This window comes from Pezoporus flaviventris, unplaced genomic scaffold, assembly GCF_033815535.1.
Source record: "Pezoporus flaviventris isolate CSIRO_AGI_PZ_B2104156 unplaced genomic scaffold, CSIRO_AGI_Pfla_v1 ptg000008l, whole genome shotgun sequence".
Classification (NCBI taxonomy): Eukaryota; Metazoa; Chordata; class Aves; order Psittaciformes; family Psittacidae; genus Pezoporus; species Pezoporus flaviventris.
In genome coordinates, this window is record NW_026892556.1 from 4,067,531 (window position 1) to 4,090,653 (window position 23,123).

General features: G+C 57.5%; 1 protein-coding gene across 1 annotated transcript; it reads right to left on the reverse strand.

Moving 5' to 3' along the window:
- Positions 1–925: 925 nt before the first annotated feature.
- NKAIN1 (sodium/potassium transporting ATPase interacting 1) lies at positions 926–21,654 on the reverse strand. The gene is made up of 7 exons (XM_061449933.1): positions 21,167–21,654; positions 6,637–6,774; positions 6,375–6,455; positions 5,560–5,757; positions 4,794–4,854; positions 2,002–2,083; positions 926–1,193 (listed from the first exon to the last, which is right to left on the reverse strand). The coding sequence occupies exons 1-7, from the start codon at positions 21,218–21,220 to the stop codon at positions 1,184–1,186; spliced, it is 624 nt and encodes a 207-aa protein (XP_061305917.1). The 5' UTR covers positions 21,221–21,654; the 3' UTR covers positions 926–1,183.
- Between the last annotated feature and the right edge of the window lie 1,469 nt (positions 21,655–23,123).

The following is a 23,123-nucleotide window of genomic DNA, read 5'->3' on the forward strand; positions in this document are numbered from 1 at the left end:
ATCGCTTCCCAATGGATCTCGACCATTCCCCCCTTCCACATCACCATTCCCCACATCCCGATGTCGCCCTCCTTTTGCTGCCAGACCTGATGGGGTGGATTAGCCCCTAAGATCCCACAGGGATGGAGGGACCGGGGTGGGTTGCGAGGCCCCAGGGTGCCCTGGGGTGGGCAGAGCGCTGCTGAAGGCACGGTGTCGGCCGGGGGGGGGGGGGGGGGTGTCATGTTCAGCCACTGCTCAGGCACTTCAAATTAATACAAATTAACCAAACCCAGTAATTAAAAAGGAGAAAACCAACCCAAACATTCATGAGATGTGTTAAAACAGCCGGAAAGGGGCTGTGTCAAAGCAGCGTCAGTATTGCCAACTTTGACCCCCCCCAAAAGGTGGGAGGGATGGGGGGGTCTCGCAGGGGGATTCGGTGGGCTCTGTGTCCCCCCCATGTCCCCAGGCAGGGGGGGAATTGAGGCAAGATGCTGACAGCTGGATCCAGCTCCTGATGGCAAAGGGGATCATCCCGGATTGAACCCCTCTGACACTGTTCCAAGCAGTCAGGGAGCTGGGAAATTCCTTCTGGGAGCAAAACCCCTGGGTTTGGGGGCCAGCCCGACTCCCAGACCTGGAATTTTGGGCCAAGTGTCCCAGCCCTGGAGAATGAAGGTGGTCCCTGTTCCCAAAGCACTGTTCATCCCCACCCCTGGTCCCAGTTTGCTCCAAAACAGCTGGGTTTTGCCCCAACCCTGCTCCGGCCCCCTCCTTCCTGGAACACCGGGAAGGGTGCTGCTGCTCCAAGGGAAAACCAGGCTGGGAGAAACAGAAGACGACGGTGTCCAGTGGGTGATGCCACATCCCTGCTTGTCCCCGTGTCCCATCCTGGCGAGGCTTTGGGAGCATGAGGGGGAGGACACAGTGCAGGGGGGTCCACCTGTATCAAGCCCCCCCACTCCCCATCCTGCTGTGGGTGCCTGGTTTGGGCTCAGAGGCTTCCCAGCTGGATGGACGTGCAGCTCCCGGCTCCATCCTCAGGGGTCTTGCAAGGTGCAGGGAGGAGATGGATGTCTTGGCATCGTGTTCCTCCCCCCCCCATTCTGGGGGTCGTGTCATTGGGTGTGGGGCAGTTCACTCTCGGGGGGTCCTACGGCCGCTGGCTCCCACGCTGGGCTGGGGCTGGATCCAGGGCAGGTTACCCGGACCTGGGGGGGGGAAAGAGAAGACGTGTTAGGGGTGAGACCCAAAGCATGGAATCACAGACCCAGCCTGGGGTGGGTTGGAAGGGCCCTTAAAGCCCATCCGATAAAGAGCATCACTGGGGGACCTGGCTCGGGGAGGGCAGGACACCCACATCCATCTCCATCATGTGTGTGCTGCCACCCTCGGGGTGACACCATCCATGTCCCCATCCCGGGAAGCTCTCACCCCACCGTGCCCTGCTCACGCTGGAGGGCTGTGGTGGTGGGGGGGAAGGACCAGCTCCATGCAGTGGGGTGCAGCACCCATGGGTGCTCACCCATGCACTGGGGTGGGCGCATGAGAGCCTGTGTGTGCCCAAAGGTGCAGGGAGGCCTGAACAGCATCACAGATGCATTTGTTCCACCACAGCTCTCTCACTGTAGGCACTGCCCTTGAGTTTGCATAGAAGGCTTTGGATATAATTAATTCCTGGCACCCAACAGGAGGCAAATCCCTTTGGATTTCACAGCCTTATCTCGTTTCAGCCTTTATCTGGTTAAGCTTAATGGGGAAGGGAGCAGAGAACAGGGAGCTCACTTATCTGCAGAGCTGCCTGTGGGGCTCAGCAAACACAAAGCAGCAAACAGGAGCATGAACTAAAACTGCCCAAGCCCAGCCCTGATGGAGACTCTGGTCTTTATGGTGAGGCAAGGAGGATGCAGACCCACATCTTTTGGGTTATGATGGTGCAATGAGGGACCTTGGAGGCGCTCCTGCATCCCAGAGCATCCCAGAGCATCCCCAAGGCTTCCCAGCCCGGCACAGACTCACGTGTAGAGTGGCTGTAGCTGTAGGTGTGATGTCTTCTGTGGTGCCTGGTAGCCGTAGGAGTCGAACCCGCCAATGAAGTCGACTGGAGAGAGGGGCAGAGGAGCGAGGTGAGCTGGGGAGGGTGGTGGGGACATTTCCCTGCCTCCCCCCCCTCTACCAACAGCACCCATGGGTAACGCAGCATCCTGACTTGCAGCAGGGAATGCTACATCCCAGTCTGCAGTGGTGTTCTGGGCCCCTGCAGCATCCCAGGATCACTGAATCCCAGCCTGGTTTGTGTTAAAGGGACCTTAAAGCCCATCCAGCTCCAACCCCTGCCACAGGCAGGGACACCTTCCACTGGAGCAGCTTGCTCCAAGCCCCTGCGTCCAACCTGGCCTTGAACACTGCCAGGGATGGGGCAGCCACAGCTTCTCTGGGCACCCTGTGCCAGCGCCTCAGCACCCTCACAGGGAAGAGCTTCTGCCTAAGAGCTCATCTCAGTCTCCCCTCTGGCAGGTTAAAGCCATTCCCCTTGGCCTGTCCCTACAGGCCCTTGTCCAAAGCCCCTCTCCAGCTTTCCTGCAGCCCCTTCAGGCACTGGAGCTGCTCTAAGGTCTCACTGGAGCTTCTCTTTTCCATCCTAGGTCATGGAACCATCCCAGTCCCCACAGCATCCTAGGGAAGTGCTGCTTCCCAGGTCTTGGCAGCAGCTGTGGTCAGAGCAGCATCACAGGGACACGCAGTATCCTGGGTCACAGCAGCGTTCCAGGCCTCAGCAGTGTCCCAGGGAAGTGCCATTGAGAGGCAGAGGAAAGGAGCTGGACTGACACGCAGAGATCCCTGTGGCTTTTCTCATCACAACAGCTCTTGCATTGCAGGCTGGACAAAGTGGGCAAAATTACCCTGTCATTGCCTCCAGAGTGGGCATTTAAGGAGAATTATGGGGGAATTACCTCTCCTTTAAGGCCTGTCATTTAGGGAATTGCAGACACCCATGGATCAATGTTCCCTGGTGCGATTTCCAGCCTGGTGGCTCCTCGCCCTGCATCAACCACCTATCGAGCCCTTGGGTACTCACTGGAGGAGTCCTGGTGGCAAATCCCATCCCTTCACCATAGCTGGATGCAGTGGGAACTATGGGGGGACCTCAACATCTCCCCCAATCACCCCATGTGGCCCCAGACCTGAACCCTCCACCAGCACCCCCAGGCTGTGGTGTCTGAGCTGCTGCAGGAGCCACAGCACAACCCATCTCTCCAAACCCAATCCATTCATCCCCATGGAGCAATGAGCTGGGTGGGTTCGCACAGGGGTGTCCATTAAACAGCAGCGTGCTCAAAAGGGGAAGCAAACTGATCTTCCTGACTCAGTATTCAGCCCGCTCTCGGTTTCGACACCATCCATCCATCCATCCATCCATCCATCCATCCATCCATCCATCCATTTCCAAACCTAATATGATATTCCATTGAAAATGTGCATTTGAATCCTGGGCTCCAGCAGCATTAATATTAAAAGTGTATCGAACGCAGGAGCTGTTTGAATGCAAACACGCTCCAAAACCGGCGGCGCTGGATAAACCTTTTTGCCAGCTTCTTGGATACAGAAACAAGTTATTCCCGCTGGCAGTGGCCACTTTCACATGGAGATTTTCCTTTTCCACTACGCTGGTTCCCAGCAGGCGGAAAACATGGGGATGCTGCACGCCGGCATCACCTGGGATGGCTCTGTGGCACCATCCTGATTCCAAGGCAGGAGCTGGATGCTGGGGTGGCTTTTGCCATAGGGGCCATTGCGGAGCATCGCTGCCTGTGGTGGCTGCTGGGAGCTGCCAGCTGGCAGGAATTCATTAACAGCAGATGAGCATTTAATGTGGTTGGATGGCTCCAGCCTTCACAGCCTGGTTAATTGGGGTGCTCAGTGCTTCCGGACGGGGGTTTGCTGGGATCGGATTGGAAAGCACAATGTAGTTCCTATGAAAATCAGCCTGTAACGATCTTAAATTGCTGATTCCCTCCCTGTTTTGGGTGAAACCTGTTTGGGTGATGCTATCCATGGGGATGCTGGCTGGGGACACCCATTCCCTTGTCCCTGAGCCCCAGGTGGCTCTCAAAGGGGTTGGCAGGCAATGGATGGAGATGGGAGCAAGGCTCTCCCACAGTGCCCTGGCGCCGGATCCACACCAGGAGGAGCATCTACCATGAACATATCAAAGCACTGTGGTGGATCTTTGCAGCAAGGGCAATTCCCTGCCCCTGCCACACAAGAGCAGGGACCTGGAGGAGATGCTCTGAATTTGGGTCAGTGGGGAGCAGCGAGAGGGATGCTGAACCCAAACCTGGCCACACTATAGGGGTGAGCTTCCTGGCTTCAGTGGGACCTGGACTTGGGAGACTGGGCACCATCTCAGCCTCTTCATGGGCTGCTGTGGGGCCAAAACCCAGCCCCATTCATTGGATGAAACTGGTCCCATTCCTGCACTCAGTCCCATGGGAGATGCAGCAGCTCAGGGCTCAGCATCCCCAGCCCTGTCCTCTGCCAGCCCTGGCCATGGTGCAGCACCCTCCCCAAGGCTGAGGAGGGGGACTGCACTGGTGGCACAGGGTGGCACATCACACCCCAGCCCATCTGCCTCAATGGGGATGGGAAAATGGGGCAAAACCCCCAACTAAAGGTATTCCTTCACCTGTGACCCAGGCATCATTCCCCATCCCTGGCTGGGAGCTGCCACCCCAGCAAGACCCTGGTTGGTGTCATCAGAGGCTGTTCTGCAGCTCTCCCACCCCATGACAGGTATCAGGAGCACTTACAGCTGTCTTCTTCCTCCAGAAACACTTTGCTGACGTAGCAGGCATAGACAAAGCCAAAGAGCTGCAAAACAGAAGCAGTCGGTCACTGGGGTGATGGGCAATGAACCAGCATGGAGCCTGGTGCTGCGAGGGGATGCCTGGAGCATCCCAAGGGCACTGGGAGCATCCTGGGTAGGATCAGTGCCTTCTCTGGGTTAGTGGTGCTGGAGCCCATCTCCAGTGGGTGCTGGTTTGGGATGCAACAAGACTGGATGGTTTCATCTGCGCTATGGGAACAAGGGTGATGGCCCAGGATGGGTGCTGAGCCCCATGCAGAGCCTGGTGGGTGCACGGCAGCTGCTCTGGACCCCAATTCCCTTTCAAGCTTTATTTCCTTGCAGCCCCCAAGGCTCCAGAGGAGTTTTGCATCCAGGTGCGTCCCCTTCCCACCTCCCCATGGGACGAGACAGCCCCTGAGATGCGGGGACCACCCCTTGTGCCAAGCAGCGCATCCCAGGGGCTCATCCTCCAGCAACACCTCTGTGTGGATTACACCGAGAGCTCCCCAATCCCTGCAGCACCCAGCCCACAGCCTGACAGGCTTTAGGGTGAGCAGCACCCCGGGGTGCTCTCATGGGCTCATTGCCCTCGATGCTATAAACAGGCACCGATGCACGACGGCACAGTGGGACATCTCCAGCTCTGCCCATCCCGGTCCCTGCCGTCACCCCCTTCTCCCACTGCACGATTTGGGATTGGGGATGAGGAGGAAAGGAGCAGTGCTCACCGCCAGGAAGATCTGCGTGGCACTGCTCACCACCTCGATGTACTGGTAGTCGAGCAGGCAGCCGCTGACCGTGATGACGTGATGGTCCTCGGGCGCCAGGTTGGAGTTGAGCACCGGCGTCACCAGGCAGCCCGGCCCGTTCTCCATCCACCACGAGCGGTGCAGTGAGGTATTGAAGGTCATGATGAAGTCTCGGTCCTGCGGGAGGGGAGCGCAGGAGGAGGCACAGAGCGTGGAGCTCGGGGGCTTTGCAGAGGGGTTGGGTAGAAAATGGGGTTTTCCAAGCCAAGGAAGCTCCTTGAGACCCAGAGCGTGCTAGCACAGTACAGGGCATCTCCCTAGCCTGCAGCCAGCACCCAGGGTTTGTGGCTTCCTCCTATGCTGGTGTCCATACACCAGAGGGAGAGAATCCCCTTCCTCGACCTGCTGCTTGAGAGGCAGAACCATGGGACCGTCCCTCCAGCATGGTGCAGAAATCCCATGTTTCTGCTTGCTAAAACAGCCTCAAGTGTCCTGGAGCCACATGGGAAGATGGTTTCATCCATCAAGTCCCCCAAAAAGCCCTTCTCCCCACTGTGGGCAGCTGGGACCTATGTCCTGAGCCCTCTGGGATGGCATCCTCAGAGCAGGGTGCATCCTCAGCATGGGTACCCCAACTGCGGGCTGGGGATGCTCAAATCACCTAATGATGCATCATTACATGGAGTTTTCACTACATGAAGTTTTGCTCTTTTCCATGCACGAGCTCTACTTTAATAGCCATGGGAGGGAAGGAGAGGCAAGGAAAGGAAGGGGAGGAAGAGGAGGAGCTTTACCTGTGACAGGCGTCCAACCTCCAGGTAAAAGCAGATGATGAAGGCGTTCCAGCCGACCCACAGCACCAGCCACACCGCGTACTGCCAGGAAGAGAGAAGCTCAGGGAATGCCCAATGGACACCCCCTGCTCCATCCCACCTCCAACCTGCTCAATGGATCCCATGGGACCCACAGCTTTGGATACAGGGCGGGACCTGGGGCTGAGCCATCCCCAGGGGGGATGATGCTGCACGCAGGAGCAGCATCCGCGGTGGTACCTACCACCATGAGGTATTTGGATCTGTACTGGATGGTCCCAAAAATGCCCAGGATAACGGCCATGATGTGTAGGAAATTAGCCAGGATGGGGGCCCATTGGTAGCCCAGGAAATCAAAGATCTGCCTCTCCAGCGCTGCCACCTGCAAGAGAGCATGGGAAGGGGCAGGTATGAAAGCATCGGTCACCACAGCATCCCGGGATGCTGGAGGCAAAGAGCAGCTGGTAATGAATGGGAATTCCTATGGATAATTGGTTGCAATGGGCTGAAACATCCGTGTGATGCCTTGGCTGGTGGGGGGTGAAAACATGGGGGGGAGTGAGGGGTTATTTGGAATATCTGGAGCTAGAAGGGGAAAGCAGGAGATACCAGCTTGTACCCACCAGCACCCTCCATGCCTCAGTGTCCCCATTGCTCAGGTCTTGGGCACTGTTTTGATCACCCTTTGGGATGGGTTTATCCCTGGAATCAGCCTGCCCAGGGGTGAACCTGCTCAGCTCATGCACGATGCCCTGGGTACCAGCCCTCCCATTTAACACCACTGGGGTTTGATTGCTGTTATCATTGATAACCCATAAATAAGGACTTGATGCAGCTAAATAAATCACACAATGCACAAAATCAGGGCCGGTGGCTTCGGATGGAACCTGCCTTTACCTCAGCACTTATTTACGGCTCTATTTATACCAGCTCAGGGTCTATTACTCTTAATTACAGGATTAGCCCAAAGCGATGTGGTAGCAGAGGTGATGTGGGAGCACTGGGGCATTTGTCAATGGTAAAAAATGGAGATTGGATGAGGCTTTGGGGGTTTTAGGGAGTTTTAGGGCTCTTGAGGGCTGAGCTGCAGCATCCGTGTCTCCAGCAGCTTTGCAACCAAACCAACTCTTACATTTACCTTTGTGAGAGCCCAGCCCCATCTCCTCGCTCTTTGAGGTGCCCCAGATTCACCCAATAAACCCTCCAGGGCCCCAGGTCCTCCCTGCAGCACCGTGCCTCAGTTTCCCCTCCCAGGGCAAGGCCCTTCATCCTGGCAGAGAACTGGGAGCTTATCCTGCAAATCACAAGAGAAAATGGGCTTCACATCCCCTGCTGAGCTCACCAGCACACAGCGAGCTGGGCTGGCCTCAGGGGAGCTCCATCCTGGCGCTTCCTGAAACTCCCATAGGAAAATGAGGGCCCTGCAGCATCCTTGCCCAGCCACAGCTTCTCTGGGCACCCTGTGCCAGCGCCTCAGCACCCTCACAGGGAAGAGCTTCTGCCTCAGAGCTCATCTCAGTCTCCCCTCTGGCAGGTTAAAGCCATTCCCCTTGGCCTGTCCCTACAGGCCCTTGTCCCAAGCCCCTCTCCAGGTTTCCTGCAGCCCCTTTAGGCACTGGAGCTGCTCTAAGGTCTCCCCTTAAGGAGCCTTCTCAGCAAAGGCAAGGACTGCTGGATCCCATTCCCTACTCTATCACTGGGATCCATGCTGGCAGGACCCCAGTCTCAATTGAAGGTGATGGAAAGCCACAGAGCAGCCGCCGGGTCCGTGGTGCCGTGACTGAGGCTGTTTGCATTGAGCTTAATTCACTTCCACACTATTTAAACTCTCTGAGGAAACAGCCTTTGGAAATAACAACGGGGCTGTAAATCCTTTAAATTGAGGGATATAAATAATAGATGATAACAGGGAATGTGGTACCCCGGGGGGTTAGAGCCATCCATCGAGCTGGTGGCTGTTGACAGAGCTGCTCAGCAGGAGCTGGATGCGAAGGCTGGGTTTTGGGTACCGGTGTGTCTCCGAAGCGAGGGAAGGGACTCTGAGAGCATCTCATGGAGCTGGAGTGATGGATGGCACCTGGACGGCTCCTTAATTCCAGCCCATTGAGCCAGGACAAGCTGGGAAGAGCCTGGTCAAACCACATCCTTCAGCCCAAGGAGAGGCAAAATGAGGAGCAAACACCACGGTGTCCTCGAGGATGAGCAAGGGCTCATCTCAGGCTTCAGCTGGGACATTTGGGGGCAGAATTAGGGGTTTGCACAGTTTTACTATGTGGGCAAAACACCCACCTTTTTTTTTTGGGGGGGGGAAACATCCCTTTTGGGGGGATGGAAACTCCTGGCTCCCTAGGATGTGGCAGGAGCAAACCTGCCCTTGTCCTTCTGAATGTCTTCACCAAACCACCCAGGCAAGGGCAGGGGATGTTCCCCCCTCATTTTTCCTGGAAACAGTCAAAAACAGGCAGGAAAAGGCTCCATTCCCCCCCCACACACACACAAAAAAGGGGATGTTTCCCTCTGAAAACACTGTCCCTAAAGCCTGAAGAGCCCCGAGCATGCGGCTGCAGTTCTACCCGCTGTCAGCGGGGCCGGAGCAGGCAGCGCAGGCAGGATGCTCCCGGCTGCCCCTGCCTGCAGCATCTGTGCATCGGGCTGAACTAAAGCCTCTGCCCTCCCCTGGCAGGAGCGGAGCGGTGCCCCCCGATGGGATATTATCCTTCCCCGGGTGATTCCCTCCCGAACACCATATGCCCGAGGCTCGCCGGGGATTTAACCTTTCATTTCGCTGCGTTTTGAAGAGATTTGGGGGTTTATTCTGCCTTGAATCCAGCCTGAAGACACTGCGGGAGCATCACTGCCCCCGCTGCTGAGCCCAGCCTGAGGGATTGGGGCAGAAATGCCCCATTCTAGGAGTTTGGGGCAAAAATGTACCGGGGTTCAGGGAGAAAACACCCCCCAGCAGAGCTGGAAATCAGGATCCGGCCCTAAGGGGATGCCAGGTGCCGTTAGTCCCCATGAGGGATGTTTCCCATAGCCCAGGCCTGGATGTCCTTGCAGCAGGTCATAGAACCAGAGAATCATCACAGCCTGGGTTGGGTTGAAGGGACCTTAGAGCTCATCCAGTAAAGAGCATCCTTGGGCAAACGAAGCTACGGGGGCTCCCAGATCCTGCCCCCATCCCCAGGAGGAACAGCCAAGTCCAGCTCCCATCCTGCTACAGGCACCACACCACCCTCAGCACCCTATTGCAGGCTCTGCCACCATTCATTTTGAGGCAGTTTACGGCATTTTGCTCATTTTCCCTTTGCCATTGGAGGTGTTTCCATCATGTGGTTCCATTCCCAGCTCCGCCCGGCTCCACTTTGGGGAACAGCTGCGATTGGAATGAGCGAATTGACTATTAAGGAGGTGCAAACACCGCTGTGAACCCGGGGACTTCAGTTAATGACTTGGAAACAAGTTCTTGACCTACTTCCAACTTGCAAAAGCCTTCGTGAAATCACAGAGAAAGAAATTAAAGGGGCCAGAGCCTTGATTGCTCTGTGCTATGGGGTGGAGATGAGCAGGATGCCGCCCCTGGCCTAGAAGATGCTCTGAGACGAAGCAGTATGAGCAAAAAGCAGGGTGAAAGAGGCACAAATTGGGACCTTCCTCAGCTGTTGCAACCTCAGTGGGTTTGGGGGGGGTTCTGGCCTTTGCAATGCCCCTTTTCCCCCACTCCCAATGGATTTAGGAGCTCATGGAGCAGCCCAGATCTCCAGGATGCAGCTGCAAGTGCTGGGGGCACAGGCAGAGATGTAGTGGAGGGGTGAGATTCCTTGCCACAGCTCCCCATCACCCCCCCCCAGCACCCATCCCCCTGGGCTTTCCTTCCTCTCGCCTGTGTTTTCCCACCCCCATTCCCCTTTATTTCATTTCCCTGCATCCGGCAGCGTTGCCATGGGAACACGGCGGCTGGATGCGCTTGTCTAGACGCTGCACCCCAGGAGCCCGCCGCCGGCATCCCGCACCATGGACTGGGTGCGAGGTCACCCCCTGCATCCCTATGGCTGCATCCCCTCCAAGCTCCTGGCTCCATCCATCCCTGGGGGTTCCCTACAAGGAGGGCTGGGAAATGCAGCTTGGGGGTGGATAATGGGGATAACAGTAACCATCATCACCATGGAATCATTGAATCCCAGGCTGGCTTGGGTTGGGAGAGACCTGAAAGCTCATCCAGTTCCAACCCCAACGCTTTCCACTAGAGCTGGGCCCATTGCTCCCAAACCTGGAAGTTTTGAGTGGATTTGGCTCTGTCTGGCTCCGATCTCCCCAACAAGGACTGCAGGGGATTGTTATCCCTGGAGGAATGTCAACAGGGGTTATCTTTCCCAGCAAACATCACAGCTTACCCCGTGAGGAGGCTGCTTCAGCTCTAGCGCAATGCCACATCCATTTAACTTCCATCCAGGATTCCATCTCTTATGTCCACTGTCCTATAAGTGCTGTGACGAGACTTTCTGCTTTCCCTCCTCTCCCAGCAAGGGAGTCACTTTTCCATGCCAGGGGAAGCCAAGGAAATCCAAGCAGCTCAATTCCCCTATTGCCTGTCAGAGGCTGAAGCCCCAAGGTCTCTGGTGCTGGCTGGGAAGGGTTGATCCTGCACTGCCCGGGTGCTGTGCCATGCCTCAGTTTACCTGGGAATTGGGCCCAAGTCCCATTGGCCCCGCTCAGCACCAAACTGGGAGCATTTGCTCTCTTGGTTAGCTCCATCAGTGTAGGTCTAATGGGGAAACTGAGTCACGGAGGGATGGTGGAGGAGACCAGAATCCCAAGCCTTGGAGAATGGCTGTGCCTTGAGGACAATGGGTTGGGAGCTGCTCCAAAGCCACCAGTGCAGGGCTGGGACTGCTGGGCTGGCTCGAAGAGATGGGATACGGGCTGAGTTACCCCCATCAGGCTAAATTAAGCCACAGTTCTCCCTGGAGATGCTGAGTGGAGCCGCATCCCTGACCCCAGCACAGCATCTCTGGTACCCGGACTGGCTGCATCTCTCCGGTGCCGGTTTTCCCATGGGATGCAGTGGGGAAGGGGATATCCCCCACTGCCCATGGAAACCCCAATACTCACCCAATGTCTTGTCCTGTGGCTGAGGGGGAAGAAGGAGGCTTGAAGGAACCAGTGCTGCAGCAGGACACCCATGGGATCCTGCCCTGCTCTGTGTGGAGAAAGGGGCTTGGAGCTGGGAATCTTGGGCTGAAACTTGGGAGAATTTGGGCTTAGATCTGGGGACCTTGGGTTTAAATTTGTGGGATTTTTGGCTTAAATCTGAGGATCTTGGGCTTAAATTTAAGTGGTCTTCATGTGAGATTTGGGGAGTTTGGGGCATGAATTTGGGGGATCTTGGGCTTAAGTCTGCAGGTTGTGGGGCTTAAATCTTGATCTTAAAGTGGAGAGATCTTGTGTTTAAATTTGAGGGATTGAGACTTAACAATGGGAGATCTTGGGCTTCATTTTAGGAGATCTTGGGCTTAAATCGGGGGAGTTTGGGGCTTAAATTTTGCAGATTTGGTGCTTAAATGTGGAGGATCTTTGGCTTAAATTTGGGGGGTGCACAGATATGACAAATGAAACGGGGAACCAGGAGAGATACAGGGAGCCTGACACATGAATGACAAATGATGCGGGTGAATCCACAGGGGTTGGACAAGGAATGGGAGTGAGCAGGAGCCGGATGCTCCAGGAAAAGCAGGGTGGGAGGGGATGGATCCTGACCGAGATGTCCCCATCCACCCGCGCTGGCCGAGCTGTTTGGCCAAGGCTTAAGCCTCAGGCAATTTCGATGCTAATTCTCCCCGCTAAGTTCTTTAGCTGCCATCTGCGAGGAGCAAGAGGTGTTTTCCTCCACATCTCAAATGATGCCTCAAAGACAGCGTTAATATAATCCCATGGGGGAGGAAAGGAGGGGGAAATACATACAGATATATATAGAGAGATATAGAAATCCAATTTACTGACTTATTTAGTGACACTTTGTGTAATCAATTCTCGCAGGAAAGAAAGGCTGATTAAAGCCAAGCGCATCGCTATGGAAACCGGCATTCCCTCCTCCCACGACCCGCCGGCTGGGAAGGGTGAGGAAATCTGCCTGGTAACAACCCCGTTAATGAGCCAGGGAGCCCAAAGAATCCCTGGAAGCGCCGCTGCCGCCAAAGGAGCAGCCGGGAGCAGCCGGTGGGGAGGCGAAACCGAGACGCGCTCCCCAAATATTGATTCAGATGGAAGGGGTTTGGAGGAGGAGGGGATGCTCCTGCATCCGGGGTTGGTACCCAGGGGGGCACCCGGCGAGCCCTGTGGGGGCGGGTGTCTCTTATCCGGTTGTTTGGCCTTCAAAGAGAGGATGAACCCACCCTGACACGAAGGTTTGAGAGATTCAGGAGGGAGCTGCCAGCACAAAAGGGGGTTCTATGATAAACCCAGTGGGTTTCCCTCTCCGCAGGGCAAATCCCCAGCCCATGGGCATCACTTCCCGTTGTCTGTGCTCATCTGCCCCATGGGCCAGAGTTCCTTCGGGAACTGGGGATTTATTCTTATCTCTCCATCGGATAATGGCCCTCATGGAGGGTTCAGGGGTCTCCTCCTGCCTGGATGCATTCCTCACCTCAGCACCCTGCAAGGAGAAGATGCTTGAGACACCCGTGGGTGCTGCTGAGGCAAGGGTAAATATTCCCATGGGATGAATATAACCCCTCCCTTGGGTGGTGGGAAGTGGCTGGGGCTGGCAGTGAGCAGCACAGAAGGGACTTGGCCATTTCCCCACGCACTTGTGATGCTTTTCGGGGTGCTTTAAGGAGCGAAGGTCTGCACAGGGCATCCTTACTGCTGCTCCTTGTCGGCTGAGGGATTTAACAACAATCCCATCCCGTATTTTCCTTAAATTCCTTCCATTACCACCACTGTCACCATGACCAGGGATGTGAGTGGAACTTCACATGTGAGAGGATGCTTCAGCAACGGGATCATGGTCCAGCCCGGGGACCAGAGCATCCGGGTGCTGCATCACCCCATCCACCCACATCCCAAGACTATCACAAACTGGAGCACCCAAAAGGATGTGACATCCCACTAAAACCAGAAACCTGGATATTCTGAACCATTCCAAGGAGCTGTTAAACCTTCCCATTCATCCTGAGGAGCATTTACTCAGGCTCCTCTCAGTGTGTGCTGTGGCCACCGGTGCATTGTTAACGCATCCATCAGCAGCAACGTGGCCGGGAGCTCATCAGAGACACCTCCAACAGCCATAAAAGCCACTTGTATTAATGGCTCTGTCCTCCTTTTATCCCCACCACGGCCAGGAGGGGGGTTTTGGGGTTGATTTTACCACCGCTTTTGTTGCTTGGTGATAGATGGGGAGCATTGGATCCATCCCAGTGCCCACCCTGGGGCCTTCCTGCTCTACTCGGCCACATCCTTCAATGACACTGGGGTGACAATGACACAGCTGGGATGATGCCACCCCAAGCATCCCAAACCCTGCATCCAACAGGGATGTGAGCCCATCCCCGTGGCATCAGGGCCAGGCCCACATCAAGGAAAACAGGATTTTCCCCCAAACCTTGTATTTTCTCCCCCCTATAACCCCATGGGATGGCTTTGCCAGCTGGGTGATGGGTGCTGCTCTGAGTCACCCCCCTTTTGGGTGCACCCACAGGAGGGATGAAGATTTCCATCTCAAAATCTCTGGGGAAAACCCAACCCTGCAGCTCCCATGGCCTGGACACAGGAGCTGAGGGGACTCCTGGGGTCCCCATGTGGGTCACCCCATGACCTGGACACAGGAATGATGCTCCCACCACCTCCTGGAGTTCCCCTGTGGGTCCCCCCTGGGGGCAACGGGGCTCTCCCTATGTCCCCCTGCTCCATCCCCATCTCTGCTGGTGGCAGACATTCACCTCGGCGCTGATCCTGCTTCCCCATCCCTCCCGGCTCTGCTCCGTGTGCCTCCCAAGGGAAAGTGAGGGGATACCCTGGGTGTCCCTCAGTGATGGGAATGTGACCATGGCCAGGCTGGGCATGAGGACCCCCGGCCCTTGGGGACGAGCCCCACAGCATCATCCCCACCAAAGCCTGCCTCCGGCACCATGGGGCTCTTAGTGGCCCCAGTGCCATGCCAGGGGGATGCCACCCCCAATACACAGGTGCCACCCTGCCACAAGCCCCATCAAGAGCCATCTCCAGCCCTGGGGAGCAAAGAGGCACCCCCAGACCCCCCAAACCTTGCTGCACTCCGAGCACCCCATCAGCCACCCCATACACAGGGACTCGGTGCCAGCCCTGAGCCACCCCGGTGCCTGTGTCCCCTCCTCCCTGAGCCAAGGGAAAGCGGTGCCAGATGCCACAGAAAGGGGCCAGGAGAGGATGGATTCACCCGAGAGCCCTGGCAGCTGCCAAAGGGAATTGGCAACCGGGTGGTGATGGGCTGGAAGTGGCAGCAAGGGAGGGGACAGCAGGGGCCAGGAGCAGGGGGGGGCCTGGAGGTGCAGATGGGGATGCTGTGCCCCTGGGTAAGGGGGACAGGGCTGGTTCCTGAGCCAAAAGAGGGCGGAAAAGAAACGGATTGAGAGTACAGGGAGAGAGCCCGGGGGAGACAGGACAAGGAGTCTGAGCGTGACATTTCCTGGCAGGAGCCAAGGCCTCACCATCAATCTGAGCCATTACTGCACAGGAGCAGGAGCAGACAGGGCTTCCCAGGGGCTCCCATTAGCGTCAGCATCCCGCCCTGTGCTGCGCGAGCATCCTCCATCCCGCTCGGAGCATCCTTCATGCTCACCCGGAGCATCCTCCGCTCTCATCTCAAGTACCCTCCATGCTCACTTCAAGCACCATCCACTCCCCGAGCGTGAGCACCCTGAGCACCCTCGACTCCCACCTGAGCATCCTCTGTGATGATGCCAAGCATCCCCCACTCCAACCGGAGCAGCCTCTGCTTCCAACAGGGACATTTCCCACTTGGGGCTCGTACCTGGGTGTCCCTATGGTATGGGACAAGGTGCTGGGCAGAGATGCACCACTCCAGTGACAGCAGAGTAGAGGGGATTCTCCTCCGCTATTTAAACACTACCAGGGCTGCTCCTTTGCCTTCCCACTTCTCCCGGCTGTGATGTCCAGAGTTGGACAATTGGAATAAACAGCAGCTTTCAAATGGGGGGAAGGAAAGAAGCCCCATGCCCGGGGGCCTGTCCTGAGCCCCTCCGAGCATCCCTTGGGGTTCAGGAAGAACATCTCCTCACTCAACCCCCAATGCTCCATCACTTGGAGGCAAAATACAGCCCCCAGCTCCATGCTGCGATAGGGATAAGGACATCACAGGGCACCCCGGGAGGATGAGGGATGTGGATACAGCCTGGAATGCTGGGATGAGAGGGGTCTGAAGACGCCTGCCTGTCTACTGATCGGCTTGGCTGGGCGCTGCAGCAATCAATAGCCAATAACCTGCATGGTGCTGAGGAGCTGTGAGGACGTGTGGCTGGTGCTGATGTGAACATCAGGGTCTTAGGGGGGTGCTGCAGGGGGCTCCTGACTATTTCCTTCCCTCTGTATAAGAATATCCCCAAGCCCCCTCCCTGTCATCCCACGGACCAGCAGAGACCAAGCTCCTCAAGACGCTGCTTTGCCGCATCCTCCAACCTCAGCTCTCCTTTCCCAATCCCCTCCTGAGGTCCTGGGGATGTATTTTGGAATGGGACACCCGGCTGGCAGGGCTGTGGTCCCAGGGGTGATGCTCACTGCCCCCCCTTCAGTCCACACCTTTCCTCCCGCGCTGGTTTTATTCCTCCTCTTCTTTCTTCCCATTACTGAAACGAGCATCATTGATTTTTTATAGTGCTAATTCTTCTCCTAACAGAAAGCCACCTGGGATCACATCAAATTGCTTACCAGCATCCAAACACTATTATGGCAGCTCAGGCCCTTTCAGCAGCCAAACGAGTCAGCTCGATAAGAAACAGCATCAAGTTTGGCTGGATGAGGCTCCTTTTCCCAGACATCAATTAGGCCACCTACTTTTAGGCTTTGCTGATCACATCATGCATCAACCTTCCCTTGCCGTGCTCTCGTGGCTTCGCCATCAGGCCATGCTCATCCTCTTTATTTGCTCTACAACTGAGACATTCATTTCCCAGTGCCCATCGCTCCCAGCTCCGGCAGGAACGGGCAGGAATGATTTAAGTTCTCCAACCACTCGCGTTAATGCTCTTGGGTGTACGTTTGCTGGTCTTGTAAATGTAGACGCACTGCACTTTAATCGCGGGTTTAATTGCGAGCAGGAACGTTCCTGCTTCCCAAACGTGCCCATAAACCTTTATAGCTCTGCCTGGGAATAATGCGGCTGCAATGGAGGATGCGCGTCCACTGGGATGGAATAAAAGGACCCCAGCCTGCTTTGGGTTGAAGGGACCTTAAAGCTCCTCCAGCTCCAACCCCCTGCCACAGGCAGGGACCCCTTCCACTAGAGCAGCTTGCTCCAGGCCCCTGTGTCCAACCTGGCCTTGAACACTGCCAGGGATGGGGCAGCCACAGCTTCTCTGGGCACCCTGTGCCAGCGCCTCAGCACCCTCACAGGGAAGAGCTTCTGCCTAAGAGCTCATCTCAGTCTCCCCTCGGGCAGGTTAAAGCCATTCCCCTTGGCCTGTCCCTACAGGCCCTTGCCCGAAGCCCCTCTCCAGGTTTCCTGTAGCCCCTTTAGGCACTGGAGCTGCTCCACAGCCACCCGAACCCATGGTCCCTTCTTGGGTTGGTCACCCAGGCTGGTGCTGAGGTGGGTTGGTGTTTTTCATGCCTCCAACACACACAGTTCCCACCTTGGAGCCGTCTCCAGATCCTCAGCGCTGCCCATCCCTGGAGCATCCCTATCCCTCCACACCAGCACCCACCACCCCGCAGCATCCCTGGGAACGGAGGCATCACCGCACTCATTGTGTCCCATCCCATGGGATGGGGTGCAGGGATACGAGGGTCTCACCATCCCTATGCCACTGCCAGCCCCCCATTGCCATGGCAACCATGCAAATGTGAAAGCTTTCCATAATCATTAGGGAGCAGAGCAGTATAAACAGTGACTGCAGCAGATTACATGCCGATTATGAACAGTCGCACCTTCTGAGTGCTGGTAATTATACCTAATTGTGCATTTAATTGTGTAATTGAAAACCCCCATGCACAGTTCATCCCGGGCTCTGTTCCCCTTTCCCGGCAGTGGGAATGCGGTCAGGGGCAGCTCCGGCCCCGCTGTCCTCAGGTCATCCCTGTGCTGGGAATGGGGCACGGTGGGAACCGCGCGAGGACAAAGGATGCCGGTGGATGTTGGAGGTGCCAGAGCTGGAGGCCAAAAGCAGGGAGATGGGGACAGCAGGGTCAGGAAGCGGTGCAGTGGGGTCCTGCCGGGGATGGGGATGTCACACAGGGCTGATGGGTGCTTCAGGGATACAGGGATGGACTTTGCGCATCCTTCCTTAGGCCGACCCTGTTAGCTCCTTCCCCGGGCTTGGTGATGGGCGGAATTCACATCCCAAAGGCTCTCAGTGCCCTGTGTGAAGCCCATGGATCAGGGAAGCAAGGAGGGATGGATCCGTGGCCCCTCGCCCTGCACCTCAACCCTGGGAGGCTGCGGGGGGAAGGATGCCAGTGCCGGTGTGGTACAGCATGGCACGGTATAGCATGGCACGGCACGGCACGGCACCACACACTGCCACCCCGGCAGGCTCAGCCAGGCAGGAGGTGCCAATGGAGCTTTGCTTTCCCAGCCAATTAAAGGAGAAGGAGAGGAACAAAGAAGGAAAAGGAGCCCTGGTTCGGAGCAAAGCTGAGCTGCATCCCATCCCCAGGGAGCCCTGTGCTGCGATGGGAGCACCACCGGGGCATGGAGGAGCCCACCTGAGCATCACTGAGTGGGATGGCCGGCTCCAGCCTGACCTCAGCTTCCAGCATCCCACATCCTGGAATCCCATATACCTGCCCACAAGATTGGGTACAACCCTCTGCAGCAGCACAGCTGTCCTGGTCTGCAGCCAACACCATTAGACTTCAGAGTTAACAAGAGTCATGGCTTGTGGCTCCATGTCCATGCTTGCAGTAGTGGGGTGGTATCACCCCCAGGTCCATTTCCCATCCAACCACCTCAGCAGCTCTCATCTTCACATAAAGATAAATCCTCCCAACATCACCCATCACAGAGAAAGGTTCCCAAAGCCCCCGGACCCCCCCAGGCTTTCCCAAATGCTGGGAAGGACCAGCAGAAACCTGAGAGTTTTGATTTCATCCCACCTCATCTGCCCAAATATCTCCCAGCAGCTCCTCTTGATGTGGGGCAGGGCTGGTGGGCATCTGGCAAGTGCATCCCTGGGGTTTTCCCAAAGGAAAAAAGAGAGGCAAAATCCAATCCCTTGGGAATGGTGACTCTGTGTGCAGCATCGCCTCACTGAGTGCTCAAGGAGCACATGGGATATTTGGATGCTCCAAAGCTTCCGTGCCATGGCCCAAACACCGGTTTCCCAAACCTGGTTCAGGCACAATCACTGCCCCAAGGGCTGTGCTGGGCTCTGCCTGCAGTGTCCTGCCCCTCCAGACCTGCCCTTTCCAACCCAGCACAGGGGACCTGGCCCCCAGTGGGTACCAGCAGCATCCTCTATCACCATGAGCATCCCCCGTGGGGACACAAGGGACCAGGAGCGCATCCCCAGGCTGCAAATACTGGGGAAACCAATGGTTCCATGGTGGCACACAGGGAGCAGCGGGAAGGTGCCTGCAGGAAGGGGGCCCAGCAGTGAGGACCAGCCAGAGGTGATGGTGTCACCCAGGGCAGGCTGCTCCTCACCCGCACTGCTTTGCTTAAGGGAAACCGAGGCTGATGAGGCCTGGCAACCAGCGTGCTGGCTGTCGGCACAAGGTGACCCTGCAGCAATGGGGCACCCCCAGCACACACCAGTCCAACCCCAGGCACGGGGAGCACTGGGAGCATGGCAGCCATCCCCCCCCACAGCACAGAGAGCCGGGGTCAGGCATCATCCCTGCTCCCCATCATCCCCTCCCAGCCCTCAGCATCACCTGGGCTGCACAACTCGACCGTGTCACCTCAAGGATGAATATTGGCCTTGGTATCCAAGGGGACCCTGATGGCTCAGCCCAGGGCTGACGCCCCTCATCCTGGGCAGGGCACCCAGTGGTACCTTTTCCTCATGGACCACATGGGTACCACTGCTGTGGAATGGGGTGCTGAGGGCAGAGAGCATCTCCCCATGGCCAGCGGGATGCAAGCTGCTGCCTCCGGAGCTGGGAGAGCATCCCACAGGCTGGGAGGGGATGAGCTGTAGGATGGGGTGAGCCTGAGGTGGGAGAGCCACTGGCGAGGGGCATTTATGGAGCCAAGCCTTTGGGAATGCTGGCAGCACCAGGACACACGGGGTAAGGGGTGGAGAGCAAAGCCTGACCCCCATCTGCAGCACCAAGTTTCTGCTCTCTCAACTCGGTTCAGTTCTTCCCCTACAATAAATAGGTTAAAATCCCCTGGATCTGGGATATGGCAGGGAATAAACACCAACAAGTGACCGAGAGCCAGGAAACTCCTGCACGCCCGGAAAACACCCATCAGGTTTATCCTAAGGGGGAAGGCGAGCAAAGCGCAAAGCAAGGCTTTACAGATTGAACCAGGGGGACGGCTGGGGACACAAGAGGGCATTCCCACTGGGAATGGCAGGACTTCAGCCTGCGGTTCAGGGCTGGCTTGGAGCATTCCTGCATCCCGCCAGGAAAGCCCAGTGCCCCCCATCCAAGAGTGGGGACCCTCCCGCTCTCTGCCTTCCAAAGAATGGAGAATGAACGAGAGCAACGCCGGGAAGAAAGCACGGGTCAGCAAGATAACACCATCATCCCTGGAGCTCATCCGGAGGCTTTCCATCACTGCCTCCATCCACCCCATCACCCCCGATCCCTGGGGACACCAGGGCTGACCACCCTGCCTTTCCACAATCTCCTTCCTCACCACGATGAGCCCCAGCATGGCCACGAGGCAAGTTGTAGGGAGCTGATGCTCTGTTACTGAACCACCCACCCAGGATAATCCATCACAACCTGCTTTTAGTGGAACCCCCCCCAAACACCCCATGCGCTCCCCCATCACTGGCTCCGCTGTGGGCAGCCTGATGAGGACTGACCCCCAGGCAGCAGCCAGCACAGCACCCAATGCTTCTGAAGGCCAACAATCCCATTAAACCCTTCCTTTCCCTCTGCTCCCACCATCCCAGCATCCCCCCGCCGCGGGCAGACGGGTCCCGCTTGAAAGCAGGAGAGTTTCCAAAGTGCTGGCAGTGGCTCCAAGTTTCCCTTTGGATCCAGCTCGGGGGAGCAGCACCCCAAGGAACATCCTTGGAGTGACCAGGATGGGAAAGCGCCGGCGGCAGCGAACAGGGAGGGAAGAGGATGCAGGTGGAAACAAAGCTCACACCTGCTGGAGACGCATCCCTCAGGCGCTGACAGCGCAGGGAACCGGCTCCCATCCATCTCCCCAGCCGTGACTCCAGCCAGCGCCGGATTGAGGCAGGGGATGAGGGGGGCATCTCATTCCTCGTTGAGTGTTAAATCTCCTTGGGGTATAGGGGGGGGCTTGGGTGTCAGTGAAGCATCCCCAAGCCGGTCCCACAGCAAGGTCACCGCCGACACGGCGCGGGTAGCGGTGACAGCAGCGTTCGCACAAAGCGCGACCCGGCATGCTGATGAGCGCGGGCGGCCCCTCGCCTTACCAGCTGCAGGCAGCAGAATCCCACCAGCGTGCATCTCCCGTTGCATCTCCCCATGGTTTCCCAGCCGGAGCCGCGGATTTTCCTCCACCGTGGCCTCGCGTCGCCGTCCTCCGACTCCTCAGCGGCAGAGCCGACACCCGGCGAGCATCAGCCGGGCACCAGCAACATGTCCCGCTCCGCAACCCCCGGCCAGCCCCGGTACTTTCTTCACAGCAGCCCCGCCATCTCCCGCACCCTGCCAGGGCAGCGCAGAGCCGGGATGGGCTCAGAAAGGGGCATCGCCCCCCATTCTCCGCCTTCCTCCCCGCTCCAAGCCAAGTGCGCTCCAACACCCCCCGAGCCCGCTACAGCCCCATCCCTTAGCGCAGAGCCCCCGGGGCCGCGCAGCCCTCGCCGCCCATCCCCGGAGCCCGCAGCTCTATTGTCTCTCCCGCACAGCCCCGGGGGCGGGCGGGGAGGTGGCGGCGGGGTGGGGTCGGGGGCGCGCCGGGCAGGGCGGGACGCGGCCGCCGGAACAACGCCAGACGCGCTCCCCAGCGGGGCCCGGCAGGCGGAGCGGCCGGGAGGGGCGGAGGCGAGGCCGGGCACGCTGCGCAGCGACGAGCCCTTTAGCGGCTTCCGGGGGCGCCGGGAGGTGCGGACCCTTCGCTGCAGGCGCGGCTGCCGGTAGCGCCCGCCTTCCCTTAGCCCGGTATTGGCCTTTTTAACGGCAGATTTCTATTCTATTATTTTCCAGGTGGGGATGGGTTAAACCCCGGCGATGCGAATGCAAAGGGGCTGCTGAGCTGCTGCCCTCCCCTTTCCCTCGGCCCTGCGGCCCTTGGGCGGTGCCTGGACCCGCAGCACGGGGACCCCGTAGCCGCCTCCTTTGGGGTGGTGGTGCCGGGGCAGCAGCGGGGTTCGCAGGGAGGGGAAACCCCCGAGCATCTTCCCCCTGCAGAGCCCTCAGCCCGGCACCCGCGGCTCCAGGGCCGGCAGCATCCACCGGGGCTGTGGTCCTGAAGGGCTTAAACCCAGCAGAGCTGACAGGGTCCGGCCCCAAACCGCCACCCACCCTGCTCGCCTTTGTTCTGCTTTCACAGCACGGCTTCAGGGGGATCGGAGAGCGCACATCCTCCAAGGAACAGCTGGGATGCTGCTTTAGGAACCTCCTGCCGAAATGCCACCGGCACAAGGTCTCGGACACACTTGGCTGCTTTTCCCTTCCATGATTTCTTAATCCTCAGCTCTGGTTTTTATAAGGAACCATCTCTTAAACCAGCCCCATATGCTGTTAGGTGTCAGAGCTGCTCTGCACCAGATCCAAGGCGCTGCAAACCTTACAGGTACATTAGAATCATAGAATAGTTAGGGTTGGAAAGGACCTTAAGATCACCCAGTTCCAACCCCCCTGCCATGGGCAGGGACACCTCCCACTAAACCATATCACCCAAGGCTCTGTCCAACCTGGCTTTGAACACTGCCAGGGATGGAGCATTCACAACCTCCCCGGGCAACCCATTCCAGTGCCTCAGCACCCTCACAGTAAAGAACTTCCTCCTTAAATCCAATCTAACTTCCCCGTTTAAGTGCACATTAATGTGCAAGTGTCGCCTGGCCATGGTCTAACCAAGGGCTATCCCCATGGGCTGCTGGGACCTGGAGCATCTCCTTCATCCTCCATAGTGGGAATTTCTCTCCCTCCCTGTGTATGGCCTTCATGAATGCAAGAAACATGCAGGGGTTCACCAAGTGATGCTCTGAAGCAAGGGACCTGCAGAGGTGGTTGCACCCAGGCTGAACCATCACTGTTTGAGACACAGGGACCTCTGCATTTCTTCTACCCTATCCCCAGGCCCTCACCAAGAGCTGAGCGAGATCCCATCACCCTCATCCCACGGGGAGAGGTGTCCTGTGCTCCTGCAGGTTATCTGGATGCATAAGGGCCCAGCATCAAGCTTGTGGCTTCCTCTGGGAT